General features: G+C 43.0%; 1 protein-coding gene across 7 annotated transcripts in view; it reads left to right on the top strand.

Annotated features, from left to right (window-relative positions):
* The window catches only part of LOC310707367 (phospholipid scramblase 2-like), a 64012-nt gene extending 48011 nt beyond the window's left edge, over positions 1-16001 (top strand). For 3 of the 7 annotated variants that reach the window (XM_083504500.1, XM_083504499.1, XM_083504501.1), the window contains exons 3-9: positions 1803-1913; positions 3336-3454; positions 4434-4476; positions 6259-6485; positions 7046-7207; positions 9617-9778; positions 14748-16001. In XM_083504500.1, the coding sequence (XP_083360626.1) occupies positions 1803-1913; positions 3336-3454; positions 4434-4476; positions 6259-6485; positions 7046-7207; positions 9617-9778; positions 14748-14948 (1025 nt within the window). In that variant the 3' untranslated portion in view covers positions 14949-16001. Of the gene's footprint in view, positions 1-1802; positions 1914-3335; positions 3455-4433; positions 4477-6258; positions 6486-7045; positions 7208-9616; positions 12742-13055; positions 13221-14747 lie in introns of all 7 variants that reach the window. The other 4 variants (XM_083504504.1, XM_083504505.1, XR_014526448.1 and 1 more) reach the window with 3 other exon arrangements.
* The last annotated feature ends 1028 nt before the right edge of the window (positions 16002-17029 follow it).

Genomic DNA, 17029 nt, shown 5'->3' with positions numbered 1-17029 from the left:
AACATCAGTCATTAAAAACTTCCCTGCCTTCAGATGTCTTTTAAAAGTCAGATAGTTGTTTATTTCTTTAACATCTGATGGGAGGGTGTTCCACAGGGTGGGCGCCACTACCAAGAAGGCCCTCGATCCGGTTCCCTGTAACTTCACTCTCACAGTGAGGGAACTGCCAGAAGGCTCTCAGAGCTGGACCTCAGTGTCCAGGCTGAATGATGGATGTGGAGATGCTCTTTTTGGTATACTGGGCCAAGGGTGTTTAGGGCATTAAAGGTCAGCAACAACACTTTGAATTGTGCTTGGAAACGTACTGGAAGCCAGTGTAGATCTTTCTTTGTGGTCTCGGCGGCTGCTCCCATTCACCAGTCTAGCTGTCGCATTCTGGATTAGTTGTAGTTTCTGGGTCACCTTCAAGGTAGCCCCACGTAGAGTGCATTGCAGTAGTCCAAGCGGGAGATAACTAGAGCATGCACCACTCTGGCAAGACAGTCTGCGGGCAGGTAGGGTCTCAGTCTTCGTACTAGATGGAGCTGATAAACAGCTGCCCTGGACACAGAATTGACCTGCGCCTCCATGGACAGCTGTGAGTCCCAGGCTGCGCACCTGGTCCTTCAGAGGCACAGTTACCCCATTCAGGATCAGGGAGTCCTCCACACCTGCCTGCCCCCTGTCCCCCAAGAACAGTACTTCTGTCTTGTCAGGATTCAACCTCAATCCATTAGCCACCATCCATCCTCCAACTGCCTCCAGGCACCCAATGGCATTGAGGTCAAAGGAAATGAAACTCAGAAGTTGCAGATTGACAACTTTTGGTGTTTTGCATCCCTCTTGACCTCACAGCCTACGTTTTTCTCTCTCTACAACCAGCTGACTTCCAAATTAAAATGGCAATGTGTTTATTAATATTTTAAAGAAATGATTTTATAAAATGTTTATAAACATTTATAAATGTTTTTAGAAATGGTAAACCTAACACATTTTAATATAAATATTGCAACAAACTAGCATTTCTAAAAAGGCTAAAATAGGGGTGTAAGGATCCCTAGCAATTGGCAATTGAATTTTAATCCATAATCTTTTGTCCTCACCTCTCTCATGTATTTTTTATTTTATTTTAATTTATGGAATTTGTATTCCTCCACAGATCTCAGGGCACTTCACATAAAAAAATACACAATACAAAACACAAAATGCATAATTAAAACAAAAACAAACCAATAACCCACCCCCCAAAAGCATTAACAGGCTTCAAGATGTTTCACATGCACAGTATGTAGGTATGGATAATGGAGATGCAGGGCACAAGCGTAATAACAACAACAACAACAACAACAACAACAACAACAATAATAATAATAATAATTTATTATTTATACCCTGCCCATCTGGCTGAGTTTCCCCAGCCACTCTGGGCGGCTCCCAATCAAGTGTTAAAAACAGTACAGTGTTACATATTAAAAACTTCCCTGAACAGGGCTGCTTTAAGATGTCTTCTGAATGTCAGGTAGTTGTTTATCTCTTTGACATCTGATGGGGGGGGGGGCGTTCCACAGGGCGGGTGCCACTGCTGAGAAGGCCTTCTGTCTGGTTCCCTGTAGCCTCACTTCTCGCAATGAGGGAACCGCTAGAAGGCTGGATCTCAGTGTCTGGGCTGAACGATGGGGGTGGAGACACTCCTTCAGGTATACAGGACCGAAGCCGTTTAGGGCTTTAAAGGTCAGCACCAACACTTTGAATTGTGCTCAGAAATGTACTGGGAGCCAATGCAGTAATGCACCATACACCTGACTGTCTTTCTCTTCTTCCAGCAAAGGAATCTGAGCCTACCCCACCACCTCCACAATATTCAGGCCCAGGATATCCACCTGGTCAAGCCCAATATGGATATCCTCCAAATGCACCTGGACCTGCAGTCCCAGGTAAGCAGTTGGGTCTATGCAGGCTTTCTTAGTTTGCTTGCAAAATGATGTTTAGATAGGTGAAATATTCAGAATGTGACTGACTATTCATTTAAATCTTCATTTATTACATTTGTATCCTGCCTTTCCTCCAAGATCCACCTCCGGCCCATATTCCCCCCCCCCATAAAACCAAAAAGTTAGTCTAAGCTTACTGGCTTCCTGGGGATTTGAAAGTCTGTTTGCTATCCTTAATCACAACTCAGTTGCTGTTATCTGTTCAGAATTTTGTAGTACAATGTTAAGGCACACAGCATAAAACTTGAGTTGTTGCATCACCACATTGCACAGTAAGCCAAAAACCATGGTTTACTGTGTGAGGGTGAACTCACACCCACTGTGGATGATGGACGTGTCACTGCTGGGAGAAACAGACCATGAACCTTGGTTTAGTGCCGTGTCCATGGCAGGGATTGTGGTTTGTTTTGCCACTAACAAAGCACAACTCGTAGCCAAAGTTTGTTCTTGGCTTGCACATGATAGCTTGCTTCCTCCCAACGTGAGCAGGGAGAAGTGGGCGGCAAAGAAACTTTTGCTTGAAGTTAAATTATGTTTTGAACTGGAATTCAGGTGAATTGAAGCTGGAGAGCGCATTGTCCCCATATCCCTTACAGGCCTCCAACACATCTATCAACAATGAGGTGGTGGAAATCGTTTGTATAAAGTAGTGTACAGTGTTTTGATTTTTCATTTTCCACCCCTGTGTGTATGGTGAATACTCTGTGCGCCCTCTAGTGGATTTTTCAGCCATTTATGACAAGTTTGTGAAACCTTGCGTTTGTGAAACCTTGCATTTGAAATGCGTTTTCTTTCCTGTAACACAGCCAACTTAAAAAAGAAAAGAAAAGAAAAGAAAAAAAGAAAGGCTTGTGATCTTGACTGAGATTATTGCAGAATTTAATTGGAACATGATGAATTTAATTGGAACATGATGAACATTGAACATGATTAACACTGAATTTATTTTCAGTAGTTATAAATCACATTTGTGAAATTATCCAAAATGATTTGCCACAATGAAAGGAATCCATGATCAAATATAATACAGCAAGGCTGTAGTTTGGAGGTATAGTGACCCTTCCACCTTAATGAATGCCCTTATGGGCTCCTACTGATGGGTGAAAGCGAAGGGTTGTTGTTGAAACATACAGTACAACCACGAACCCTTCTGAAGCTGCTCAGTTTGCTTTCAGTTGTTTCTGATTTGCAGTGCATGTCGACTTGGAACCAAGTCCTATTGAATTCAGTGGATCTTCCTCCCAGGTAAATGGGAGTTAGGATTGCAGCTTTAGGGTCTTCAAGAATTCTAGAAGTTAAAATAATGTTTTAATTAGGTTTTGATCTTTCAAAACACTCCTGGATAACTTTCTTCAAATTTCCTAGGTGTGCCAGCAACTTACAGTGCTGTCCCGGTTCAGTATCAGCCTAATGCGCCTGTGATTTGGATGCCGCCACCTCCTGCAATTCCAAAATGCCCTCCAGGATTGGAATATTTAAGCCAGGTATCTCCCTCCATTTATCCCTATGTCTCATCATTTAGCAAGCACAGCAGTCTCCACAAATATGGTCACCACAGTTGCCATGGTGTACCCTGCCTTGATCCTGGCAATCATAATTGGGAAGCCACGGACAAGAACCAGCTGTGGTTTTTCCTTCTTTTCTTTTCTTTTCTTTTCTTTTCTTTTCTTACCACCCAAACTTTCAAAATCACATTCTCTTGATTTGAGTAGATGGATAGGTGTCTACCATCTCCCTCCCCCATTCTCTGCAGACACCCACCATGGCAATAAAAATAAAATAAAAAGAATAATTAGCTGTTTTCTGCCCTTTCATACCATTCAAAAGGAGCTGCATTGCTTTGCCTTCCTCATTGAGGAGGAGCTGGCTAATGCAGAAGTTTGGCTTCATCCCTGGAGGCATACTCCATTGTCTCTCGAGACAGATGACTATCAACAGTGGATATAAGCACCTTTAAGCAAGTGTGCAGAAAACGAAAATGGTGGCAGTGTAAATGACCACAGTCGTGACCGACTCTGGGGTTGCGTGCTCATCTCGCTTAAGAGGCCGGGAGCCAGCGCTGTCCGAAGACACTTCCGGGTCACGTGGCCAGTGTGACGAAGCTGCTCTGGCGAGCCAGCACCAGCACAGTGCATGGAAACGCCGTGACCTTCCCGCTATAAAGCGGTACCTATTTATCTACTTGCACTTAGGGGTGCTTTCGAACTGCTAGGTGGGCAGGAGCTGGGACCGAACGACGGGCGCTCACCCCGTCGCGGGGATTCGAACCGCCGACCATACGATCGGCAAGTCCTAGGCACTGAGGTTTTACCCACAGCGCCACCTGCGTCCCGTAAATGACCATAAATATTACCAAAAATGTACAACGTTACATTAAAATAATTGCACCTATATAATCGTTTTGTAATGCATTTCTGTGTTAACATGTATGCTCTTGTCTTTTGCCTTTTATCTTTGCAACAGCTTGATCACCTATCAATTCAACAGCAGATTGAGCTCATGGAAAGTATGATCTTGCTATCTTACTTAAACTCTAATTGAGCATTGAGAGTGATTTTCAAATTGATGGCTGTGCTTTTTTTAAATCCAGGATGTTCTCATGGGTGGCAAATTAATATATATCTATTACTAAAGCTATGCATTAGCCACCTTCCCTATATTAGAGGTGGTGTGTGATAAACAACAACTCAGAATAAAACAAATTGGGAAAAACAGCAAAAATGGGATGGGGTGAAACAGCATGCTTGTAAAAGCAAATTAGCCAGCTGACCTAAAGATCAAAAATAATAATAAATAGTAGTAGTAAAAAAAAAAAATGCATTGTGCAAAAAAGACTGAGAATCTAAGTGAGAGCATTCTTTTCCTTTTCTTCCCTTATTTGTACAAACTGATTTTCACATCCTGAAACATGACTGCATGTAATGTTAATGACATGATGAGCAATCACATTGTACCTTAAAAAACATTAAGGACCAGGTTGTTACCTAGACATGAGTGGAGTGGAGGCTTCATCTTTTCTCTAGGCCCATTTCAGTTGAAATCATGCCCCACCCTGCAGCTGTTAACATTAGGGGAAAAGTTCTCATTGGCACCAAGAGGAACTTTCCTCCAGTGCTAATTACTGTCCATGAAGGTGTTAGATTTTGTGGAAACAGCAGCTGGAGAGGCAGGTTTAAACATCTCCGCCTGCTGAAATCTTTAACCATCCCCTCTGAACCTAGTATATTAACATTTACAAATACATGTTGCTAATCATGTCCTTAATGTCACCTGTAGTGAGGCCCGGCAGCCTCACTGTGGTACTTGCTCAACTGGTTCAGTGCATAGCTGTCAACTTACAGATTTGAAAATAAGGGTCCAGCAGCCTCGAAAATAAGGGATCAGCAGCCAAAATAAGGGATTTTCCGAACACAGGTATGTTCAACTTCTGAGCCCCTCAGAGCCAAAGGCAGAAAGCCCAGCCAGCAGCCAAACGAAGCCTCAAGCGGTGGTTCCCACAGCGCAGCAACCCGGCAAAGGGGATGCAGCAAGGAAAACCACCGTCACCTCTCCACTGGGAAGCGTTGAGCAAAGGCAACACAGCCGATTTGATTGGCACAAGGCATGCAAGCTCCACCCCCGAGTCGTTCTTAGATTGCTTATTGGGTGAGCAACGCAGCCAAGCAACACAGTTGGAGCCTCCCTCCTCCCTGGCCGGCAGGCAGGGAGGGAGAGGAACTACTTCCTTTGAAACCCGGGAAATTTAAGGGACAGCAGCAGGACACAGCGTTGGGATAAGGGACTTTCCCACCAAATAAGGGACGGTTGACAGCTATGGTTCAGTATTTGGACAGACAATAAGGCAGCATAATACCTACATGTTGTCTTATTTTACTAGACAGGCAAGAAGCTGAATATTCTTCTAAGGCATGGGTAGCCAAACTAAGGCCCGCGGGCCAGATCCGGCCCAATCACCTTCTAAATCTGGCAAGCGGACGGTCCGGGAATCTGCATGTTTTTACATGAGTAGAATGTGTTCTTTTATTTAAAATGCGTCTCTGAGTTATTTGTGGGGCATAGGAATTCATTCATATTTTTTTCCAAAATACCTGTATAGTCCAGTCCCCCACAAGGTCTGAGGGATAGTGGACTGGCCCCCTGCTGAAAAAGTTTGCTGACCCCTGTTCTAAGGCTTTAGTACTGTAGATCTGAGGCTAAAGTTGATGGCTCTAATTTGTCTTCATAATGTTCATGACAAGCATTTGGATCAACTACGTAAGCACTCAAACTGATGTTGCTTCCTTTTCAGTGATAAGTGGCTTTGAATCTTGCAACAGATATGAAGTCAGAAACTCTGTGGGGCAGATGGTGTATTTTGTAGCTGAGGAAAATGACGACTACACCCTGAATTGTTATGGGGCAATACGCCCCTTCACCATTAAGTTCTATGACAGTGCAAGCCAGCCAATCATGCAGCTGACAAGAGATTTCCAGTGTTCCATTTGCTGCTGTCCTTGTATTTGCTGCTTGCAAGAGGTAAACTTGCACTTTTCCTAGGAGCCCATCTTCTGACTTTCTTCCTCTAATTAGGCTTTCCAACTTTCAAGATGATAACTCTTTAGGGATACCTACTTATTAATTCTCAAGATTTCTTTGTGGCTCTTTTCAGGTGGCTCCCATCATTTCAGTTCATATTTTTAATTGCAGAGATTCATTTCATTAGAATTATGAAACTTTCCATTATAGTAGGGGCAGGGACCTTGCTTTTTCTGAAGCCACAGTGACAATTTTAAGTGGCTCTCTCTCTACCATTAGCAAGAGTGTGTGCGTTTATTTTAGACCTCTTCAGGCTTATGTCTCTGCAAATACCCATTTATGCCAGCATATACCTTTACATCTCTTTCCCCAAGAAAATACATACCATGTATGTGAGGACACACTATACCTTTGGTTAACCTATTTCCCCCCATGTATTTTCATCTTGGGCATGCTCCAGCTTGTATTATAAACCTTGTATTATAAATTCTTATTTGTGTATTTCTGCACTAGACAAAAGTGCAAGGTCCTGTTCTTACTGTGCTGTTTTTCCTTTGAAGCTTGAAGTTCAGGCCCCACTAGGCACAGTCATTGGTTATGTTAAACAGAAGTGGCATCCCTTTCTCCCTAAATTTGTTCTTCAAAACGAGGCCAGAGAAAGCGTACTTCAAATGACTGGGCCATGTGTGCCATGCCGCTGTTTACAGGATATTCATTTCGAGGTAAGTCAATCCTTAAAAAGCTAAATTCCTAGGTTTCCCTGCCAGATCATTGTTATTGAGGTATCTTGTATCAGAATGCTAATTGCATTCATGATTGGGGCATTGAATTTACTCATAGGAGCAGGTGTTAGTATCTCAGGGCTAGGGGTGTTGGATAATTCTGTTCAAAGCGTTTTGTTGAAGGTGAGGAATGGAAATCATAAAAGCAAATATGATGGGCATTTCATAGAATCATAGAATCTCTTTTTCATAGAATCATAGAATCTCTTTTTCATAGAATCATGGAATCTCTTTTTCATAGAATCATAGAATGATAGAGTTGGAAGAGACCACAAGGGCTATCGAGTCCAACCCCCTGCCAAGCAGGAAACACCATCAGAGCACCATCAGAGCATTTGCTGTCTGCAAATGTTGTGCACACAGCAGATATTTTCTATTTGTTTTTGATATTTCCCTTCCATTGAAATGCATTGACGCTGATCACATAATTAATTATGTTAATTTTGCTCACCGTGGGATAGCAAGACGAACTGTGTAGGTTTTAGTGGAAGCCAAACTGTATTGGAATGGGGAAGGCGCTGATAATGACATATACAGTACAGAGCAGAATTGGCTGCTTCCTTGCATCCCCATACTCTGCTTTCTTCCAGTCTGGCAAGTGTGTTGTGTTGGGGGGACCTTGCATCAGGTCCTGCACCAGGCCTGGGTTGTGGCAGGGCTGTGGATGGAAGGAACATGTGATTTTGGGGGCAATCCTAAAGCAAGAACAATAAATGTTATAGCCACTTAGAAGCATCAGACTGCTGAACCATTGCAAGCACAACATAAGGTTGAGCAAAAACCTGTACACAGGAACATAGGGAGCTGACTTATATTGAGTGGGAACATGGATCCATTTAGCTTAAGTAATGTCTGGACTGACTCTCTAGGGTTTCAGGCAGACTCTTCCAGCAACAGCAACAATTTTTTTGTACCCCACCCATCTGACTGGGTTGCCCCAGCCACACCGGGCGGCTTCCAACAGAATATAAAAATACAATGAAACATCAGATATTACAAGCTTCCTGAGTGCCACTACCGAGAAGGTCCTCTGCCTGGTTCCCTGTAGCTTCAGTTCTCGCAATAAGGGAACTCCCAAAAGGCTCTCGGAGCTGAATCTCTGTCCGGGCTGGATGATGGGGGTAGAGATGCTCCTTCAGGTATACAAGGCCAAGGCCATTTAGGGCTTTAAATCTCAGCACCAACACTTTGAATAGTGCTCAGAAACGTACTGGAAGCCAATGAAGATCCTTTAGGACCAGTGTTATATGGTCCCGGCAGCTGCTCCCAGTCACCAGTCTAGCTGCAAAAAAGAGATAACCAGAGCATGTACCACTTCAGTGAGACAGTGCTCAGGCAGGCAGGGTCTCATCTTACGTACCAGTGGAGCTGGTAGACAGACGGCTTGGACACAGAATTGACGTGTGATCCCAAGGCTGCACACCTGGTTCTTTAGTGGGACAGTTACCCCATTCAGGACCAGGGAGTCTCCACACCTGCTCACCCCCTGTCACCCAGAAACAATACTTCTGCCTTGTTGAGATGCAGCCTCAATCTGCTGACCTACCTGGAAATGCTGGGGAGTGAATCTGCAAAGCAAAAGCTCTTCCGCTAAGCTACAGGCTTACGCCTGTGATATGCTGGCAGAGAAACTGCAAGGGGACAGATGAGGGTGGGATTAATCCTAAGTATGGGAAGCTAATGTGAAGTATGCCAACTTAAATTAAACCAGCATAAGGTACACCGGTTCCAAACTCCATTTGGGAGCAGGGTTACTGCTGGCTAAACCAGCCTAATCCTGGCAGAGGGAAAACAATCCTTTAACAAAGGTTTGGAGTTATACCATTTTTTGCTGGCTTAACTTATGCCGAATTTACCAGGTCATGTGGCTTGAGCTGAATAGGCTTAGGATCCAGCCCGAGGTTCCCCCCCGCCCCGGTCTCACCCCTGGAATTCCCTGCTTTCAAGGTTTACGCCACCTTAAGATCTGCCATGCTCAGCTCAGGCTGGCTAGGGGTGTTCCAGCTGAGGGAGTTTCACCAGTGTAGATCAGCTTGAACCAGGAACCTCATGGCTCAGCCAGAGATCCACTGGACCCTTTTAAATGACTATAGCATTTATTGTTATTAAGATGTGTAATTTTTAATTGATGTTGAAGTTGATGTATATTTATTGATAGGTTATGTCTGATGATGAACTATCTATACTTAGGACCATTTCATAATTTTAATTATTAGTACTGTGCCTTATTTTGTGCTTTATGTTGTACTGTGTGCTTATTTTATTGAATGCACTGTATAAATGTAGTTAAATGAAAACAAAAAACACCTTGCAAATAAAATAATTTTTTCTGTTCATATTAAAAACCAGGTGAAGACACTGGATGGGAGGTCTACAGTCGGAACAATCAATAGGAAGTGGGCAGGCATGGCAAGAGAGGCTGCCACAGATGCAAGCAACTTTGATGTCCAATTCCCCATGGACCTTGATATCAAAATGAAAGCAATCACCATGGGGGCCTGCATGCTTCTGGTAAGCCTTATACTGTACCTCAGACTCTACAGTATGATATTAAGGTCCATTGCACTGGAGCAGTGGTTCAAGGGAACTGGCACAAGGACCTTTATTTTAATGTTACACCGCTCTTCCTCACAATTGGATGCCCAGGGCCACGTGCAACACAATTAAACTGTCACCATAAAGGAAATTATTTACTAAATTCCTAATACCAAACAAGAATCCAGTTTGTTTGGTGTTAGGAGTATAGTAAATTATTTCCTTTACACTGATGGTTTAATTCATTTAAAATGAAGAAGCTACCATCTAAGACTGCAGCCCCACTCAACCTTCTAAGCAAACTTATAATGGAGAAGAGGGCTATTGATGGTTTTAGCCATGGTGGCTATTCTGCCATTGGAGGCAGCGATGATTCTGAATACCAGTTGCTGAAAACCATGGGAGGGAAGAGTGCTTTTGTGCTTGAATCTTGATTGTGGGTTTCTCACAGGCATCTGGCTGGCCGCTGTGAGAACAGGATGCTGGAATAGATGGGTCATTGGCCTGATCCAGCAGTCTCTTCTTATAAACAGTGCTATACTTCACAGCAGAGAAGATAAGGAGATGATATTGGATGGATGGAGAATGCAGCAAAAGTGGGCAAAGTAGACAGTGTGCTGAAGAAGAAGTATGTGCTGGTCCCGTGGGCTAACCGTGAGGCGAGATCCGAGTCCAGTCCGAGTTCGAGGGTACAGTATGGAAGCAGTCCGTCAAAGCTGAAGCTGGGTCCAAGGCAGGGAGTCGGGTGAGGTCAGGAGATCCAGCAGGACAGGTGCAGGCAGGAACTGGCTACCAACAATGTTGCTCCCGCAACTTGGGACTGGGCTGGCTGGCTTTTATCTGCCCCGAGGCATAGGGCGGCCCCAGTCCACAGGTGACTCGCCTCTCCTGGCCTGGAGGCGAGCACTCCTCCTGCGGGAACTTAGTTCCCTCCACCTCTCTGCCCTGAGCCTCTGCAGCTCAGGAGAGGCTGGAGGATTATGAGACCCAGAGGCAACCTCAGCTTCCTCTGATGGGGCTGAGAGTGGAGCACCTGCAGGCAATGGGTCCTCCATCACCTCAGGAGCCAGAGCAGACTCAGCTGGTGCCTGCAGCTGAGGATCCAGCACAGGTGAGGACCCTTCAGGCTCAAGCCTCAGCCCCAGCTCAGCTGGTTCTGGAGGCGGGGTCTCCTGTGCAGGCTGGGATCCCTCAGGTTCAGCCTCCGAGTTTGAATCCCAGGCCATCACAAAGTAGTTGAGAAAATGGATAATATAGACATTCCATTTCCGCTTGGATGTTGCTGAGACAGTGGGCCTATTCAGCTACAACCTCTTTATTTTCATCAGATGATTGCAACAATATCAAGTTTTTCATTCTTCTTACCTTGGAGGCCAGGCCATATTTTCTTTAGCCAGCAACAATTCTTCAAGTGTACAGTGGTACCTCGGGTTACAGATGCTTCAAGTTACATAAGCTTCAGGTTACAGACTCCACTAACCCAGAAATAGTACCTTGGGTTAAAAACTTTGCTTCAGGATGAGAACAGAAATTACACGGCGGCGGCAACGGGAGGCCCTATTAGCTAAAGTGGTACCTCAGGTTAAGAACAGTTTCAGGTTAAGAACCAACCTCTGGAACGAATTAAGTTCTTAACCCAAGGTACCACTGTATACTAAAAATTGAAATCTTAAGGAGAAAGTGACAAGGGCATTTATGAAGGGCAGGCAGGCAGACTATTATTGCAAAGTTTCGTGATTCTCAAGGGTAGAGAACCACCCACCATTATTTCTCCCAGCTACAGTGGTTTCAATTCCTAAAATTTCTGTCCAGAACATTTTCTTCTCCAACAATACAAATGGCAGAAAGGATTCTTTCAGTCATCAAAATTCAGTTGCTTTGGATGATTTGCTCTGACAAGTAAAAGAAAGCTTCTTTGCTCTAGAATTCTTTGCAGTCCATACTTATTCATAACTGCGCTTCTTGGATCTCCATACCTGCCAATTCCTTGGGCATTATACCAAGGGCATGAACTAAATGGTAATCTATTTCTGACAGAAGACAGAGAGGCTGGTACTAATAGGATAATGATGTGAGGAAGAAGGTGGCTTCTTCCTTCATGTGGAAGGAATTGCAGCTCAGTCGTAGCAGCAAAATTCATTGCTTATTCTGAGGTAGCTTAAGCTGTACACGAGGTCACATTGCCAGCTGCTATTACTGGAAGATAACTGGTCAAAACATGCATTGAATCCAGAGCTGTAGATATATGTGGAAAGAAAGCAGAGTAGCATTACTATGATTGTTTTATTTATTTGTCCCTTAATACAGTTCCAGGCAATGCAAAAACATAGAGTTTAAAGCATACCAATTACCAAGACACTTAACAAAGCAGCAGCAGCAACTTTAAAAACTCCAGCTGTATATTTTAGTTTAGTTTTTTACTTACTCCTAAAGAATTTATAAACTGCTTATTCACCAAATGCCTAGGGTAAGTATTAACCTGGAATTGAAAATATGTTGAGGCCACCCTCGCTGTGCAGAGTCTTCCATAGCTGGAAAAGAGGCCTTGGGGGGATGAATGTAGGGTCCAGGTAGCTTCGTGCTGGGAGAGATGCTGTGTCATATTTGGGCCTCAAGCAATATAGGGCTTTATAGGTCAATACTTTGAACTGGGCTCAGCCACTGCAGCTGTGGCAGAACCATAGTTATGTTGCTAGATTACTTTATTCTTTTTGTGTGATTAATGGATTTTATAACTGTGTTGAGAGCTTAAGAACAGCCCACCCATCAGGTCCCATGCTGTCCCGACTGAGCTACTCCTGACTTAGCAGCGAAGAAGCATCCACCCACAAAGTACGAACTTCCAAGCATGGAAACATTACCCCAACCCTCAAACAATAAGTTGCTTATGGCCTCATGGAGTTGCATTCAAGATACGAAGGAACCAGACCTAGGGACATGTGCTGCTACTGGATGCAAGTCCTTGGATTTAAAGCAAAATAAAAACAAGCTGGACATATTGTTGCCTGTGCCCAAGTCTTGCACACACGTTCGACCGCAGTGGGTTCAGTGAGCCATACTTTAGCGCAGAGATCAAAAAGGTGTGACTTTCCAGATGTTGTTGAACTAGAACGCCCATCATCCTCAAGCATGAGATCTACTGGCTGGGGGTCCTGGGAGTTGTAGCTCAGACACATCTAGAGGCTTACATGTTCCTTAATCTTGCTTGACATATTTTCTCCAGTAGTTCCATTTAAATAATTTTGTGTGATAGCTGTTGTAAAATATAAAGTAAATTATGGATTTGATTCCAGAGTTCATGTAATTGATAGTTATTTTTTCTGCTACTTAGGATTTCATGTTTTTCGAACGTGCGGGAAAGAGAAACCGTCATGACTGATACATCATCGTGCTGGGGTGCATCATGGGATACATCGACGTTAGTTCAGGCCAATTTTGCAACGAGAATATGAGTGTGATGTCCAAAATTGTGTTCTCCCATAACTTTACTAAAACAAGTTACCAATCCAACTTGTAAAAGGGATTTTAGTTTTTAATTTTGTTTTCCATTTAAAGTAGAAGTAGGAATAATACTTTTTAAAATCATTTATACCCCGCCCATCTGGCTGGGTTTCCCCAGCCACTCTGGGCAGCTCCCAACAGAATATTAAAAACACGATAAAACATCAAACATTAAAAACTTCCCTAAACAGGGCTGCCTTCAGATGTCTTCTAAAACTCAGATAGTTGCTTATTTCCTTGACATCTGATGGAAGGGCGTTCTACAGGGCGGGTGCCACTACTGAGAAGACCCTATGCCTGGTTCTGTGGCAACCTCATTTCTCGCAGTGAGGGAACCACCAGAAGGCCCTTTGGAGCTGAATGATGCAGGTGGAGATTTTATGACTCTGTTGAGAGCGTAAGAACAGTCCGCCAATGACCCATCAAGTCCACAGTCCTGTTCTCACAGTGGCCAACTCGGATGCCTGTGGGAAACCAGCAAGCAGGATTCAATCCGTCTGCCACCCTGTGGTTTCCAGTAGCCATCGCAGCCGCATGATGTCACTCTGCGGTATTATGTCTGATGAGTACTGAACGGTCAGTACTGTAGCTGGAGTGCCAGAAAAGATGGGCAGTCATGCCTAGTGATGTGTGTTAAAAAAAATAATCCAGAATTTTAAAAAGAAAAGGACCTAATGCAAATTTGCACAGGATAATGCGCATTGTACAATTTTCAGTTTGCATTTTAATTTTTTGATGCTCGGCCTAGTATCATAGAATCATAGAACTGCAGAGTTGGAAGGGACCAAGAGGATTATCTAACATGCTGCAAGGCAGGAATCTTTTGCCCAAAGTGGTGCTTGAACCCACGACCTTGAGATGAAGAGTCTGATGCTGTACTGACTGACCTACCCCTGACTTAGCATTTTTGATATAAAAGGAACAGTGAAAAAGCATCCACCGCCAAAGTACAAACTTCTAAGCATGGAAACATTTCCTCAACCCTCAAATGATAAATTGCTTATGGCCTCATGGAGTTGCATTCAAGATACAAAGGAACCAGACCTAGGGACATGTGCTGCTACTGGATGCAAGTCCTTGAATTTAAAGCAAAATGAAAACAAGCTGGACATATTGTTGCCCGTGCCCAAGTCTTGCACACACGTTCCACCACAGTGGGTTCAGTGAGCCATACTTTAGTGCAGAGATCGAAAAGGTGTGACTTTCCAGATGTTGCTGAACTAGAACGCCCATCATCCTCAAGCATGAGATCTTCTGGCTGGGACTCCTGGGAGTTGGAGCTCAGACACATCTAGAGGGTTACATGTTCCTTATTCTTGCTTGACATGTTTTCTCCAGTAGTTCCATTTAAATAATTGTGTGATAGCTGTTGTAAAATATAAAATAAATTATGGATTTGAGTCCAGAGTTCATATAATTAATAGTTCTTTTTTCTACTACTTAGGATTTCATGTTTTTTGAACGTGCGGGAAACAGAAACCGTCAACGTCGTTCTGGGGTGCATCATGGAGCACACCATGGTGCTGGGGTGCATCATGGGATACATCATCATGCAGGAATGCATCATGGGATGCATCATCATGCAGGAATGCATCATGGGAGACATCATCATGCAGGAATGCATCATGGGAGACATCGACGTTAGTTCAGGCCAATTTTGCAATGTGAAAATGGAAATATGAGTGTGAATCGCCAAAATTGTGTTCTCCCATATCTGTTTACTAAAATAAGTTACCTATCCAACTAGTAAAGGGGATTTTACTTTTTATTTTTGCTTTGCATTTGAAGTAATAGTAGTAATAATACTTTTAAAAATCATTTATACCCTGCCAATCTGACTGGGTTGCCATAGTAGCTTATTTTGGTAATTTGCAACTACCGCTGTAATCTTCATACCCTATAAACTATAATATTCCCTCTAGGTAACTCAAAATATTGCCAAAAAAATTTGCACTGCTTTAAAATACTATTTTGATTCAGCTAATAAATCACTGTATAAATATAAGTATTAATTATAAATAATAGTTAAAGTACTGCACATCCTTTCCAGATCACCAACAGGCTTAGTAGCAAAGCAACAGAAATCCAACCCTTTATTCACTGCTGCAGTTGAAAAGCCTAGAAAGTGAGCAAATTACTGCTCTTCAAGTGCCTTTTAAGGATTGTATTCTATATGATGGTCCTAATGTCTGCCTTTTTTATATTTTATACTGCAAGTGTAACAAAAAGAAAGATGTTTGCTATGATTTTGTACTGCATTATTTCACACTGTATTTTTGTGCAACTGTTTTGTTCAGTTGTATATTTTTGGGAAGCTACATTGAGCATGTCAATGGTAACACAGCTATCTAACCTACGAAATCACTAAATAACATAATTGACAATGAAGCTGAGTAGTGGCATGACTGTGCACTCAGTGTAGGACTGTGTGTGCAAAACTGGCTTAAAACACAACCAGCTTGTTCTTTTTCTCAATATGGATTAAACTGGCTCAAGGGGAAATGAATCAAGACACAGTATTTCCTAAGAAACGACAGGGCAAATACATATGGATTGTACACTACCAAAAGACAGTGTGGGACTGTCTGAGAGCCCCCTTGAAACAACTCTTTGGAATTCTCTTTTTATGTTGGCTGTTTGATAATTGTAATTTTTTTAAATCTGAAAAACTAAATAAATTTTTGTTTTAAAAAAGAAACAGCTCCATGGTGCTCTTTGTCGAGGCTGCCTGCTTTTCTGCCTTCTCACCTAACACCCCACTCCCTGACAGCTCTGGGTCACTCCAGGCAGCCCAACCTGGTAGAAGCCTGAATCTGCTTCAGTTTGTGATTCAAGCTTTGGCCAAATCTTGGGCATGGCCCTACTAGTTTCCTGTCAAATTTAGTCCAATCATTTCAGTTTCGAAAGGTTTAGCAGCCCATCCTCTTGATTCAGAATAGTGTCTGATGGTATCCAAAACCATCACCTCAGGGATCATCCTGCGAAACTGAGTGACCATAATATTGAAAGTTGTCCAATTCAGGGCAGTGACAGTTCACCAACTTGAATCGAAATGGCATTTGATGATTTCCAAACAGAGAGCAAAAGCTACTTCTCTTAATCAGTCATACCAACCACAGTGATGGTATCTACAGAAGTGTCCTAACTAGTGCAGTTTGGAATGTTTTGGTCCACCATCTCGATTCAAAATGATGTCCAAAGGTATCCAAACTAGCTCCTCCATCTCAGGAACTGTCATGCCAAGTTTTATGCCAATAGGCATCCAAATGCATAGAAAACAGATGGACAAACGCCACTTTCCAACATATATAGCAGAAGATTATGAAGAAAGCATACCTCACGAGTAACTGTGTGTTTCCCTTATTTTGAAGGACATATTGCTTTTTTTCGTGTGGGGGTGGGACTTCTTAAGCGCACTGAGGTTTAAAACAATGTCAGAAACACAGGAGATCTTTCTCTTATCTGCCAGGCAACAACAACACAGCTCAGTCTATTTCTCTGTTCATAAATCCGGGCTTTTGAAAATATTACAAGATTTTCAGCTTAGAATGTGTTATTTAATTCCTTCTGATTTAGATAAAACTATTACATAAAACATTCATAGTACGAGATTCCCAGATGGTTCTCTCTCTCTCTCTCTCTCTCTCTCAAAGTCAGCTGTGCTATTGCTATAAATTCTTGCTGCATATCGGCCAACATTATATACTTATTTAAACCTTAATATCT

This window comes from Podarcis liolepis (genome assembly GCF_965112155.1).
Source record: "Podarcis liolepis genome assembly, chromosome: 5".
NCBI classification, from domain to species: Eukaryota; Metazoa; Chordata; class Lepidosauria; order Squamata; family Lacertidae; genus Podarcis; species Podarcis liolepis.
The sequence above is the reverse complement of the archived record's forward strand: the minus strand, read 5'-3'. Positions and strand labels throughout refer to the sequence as shown.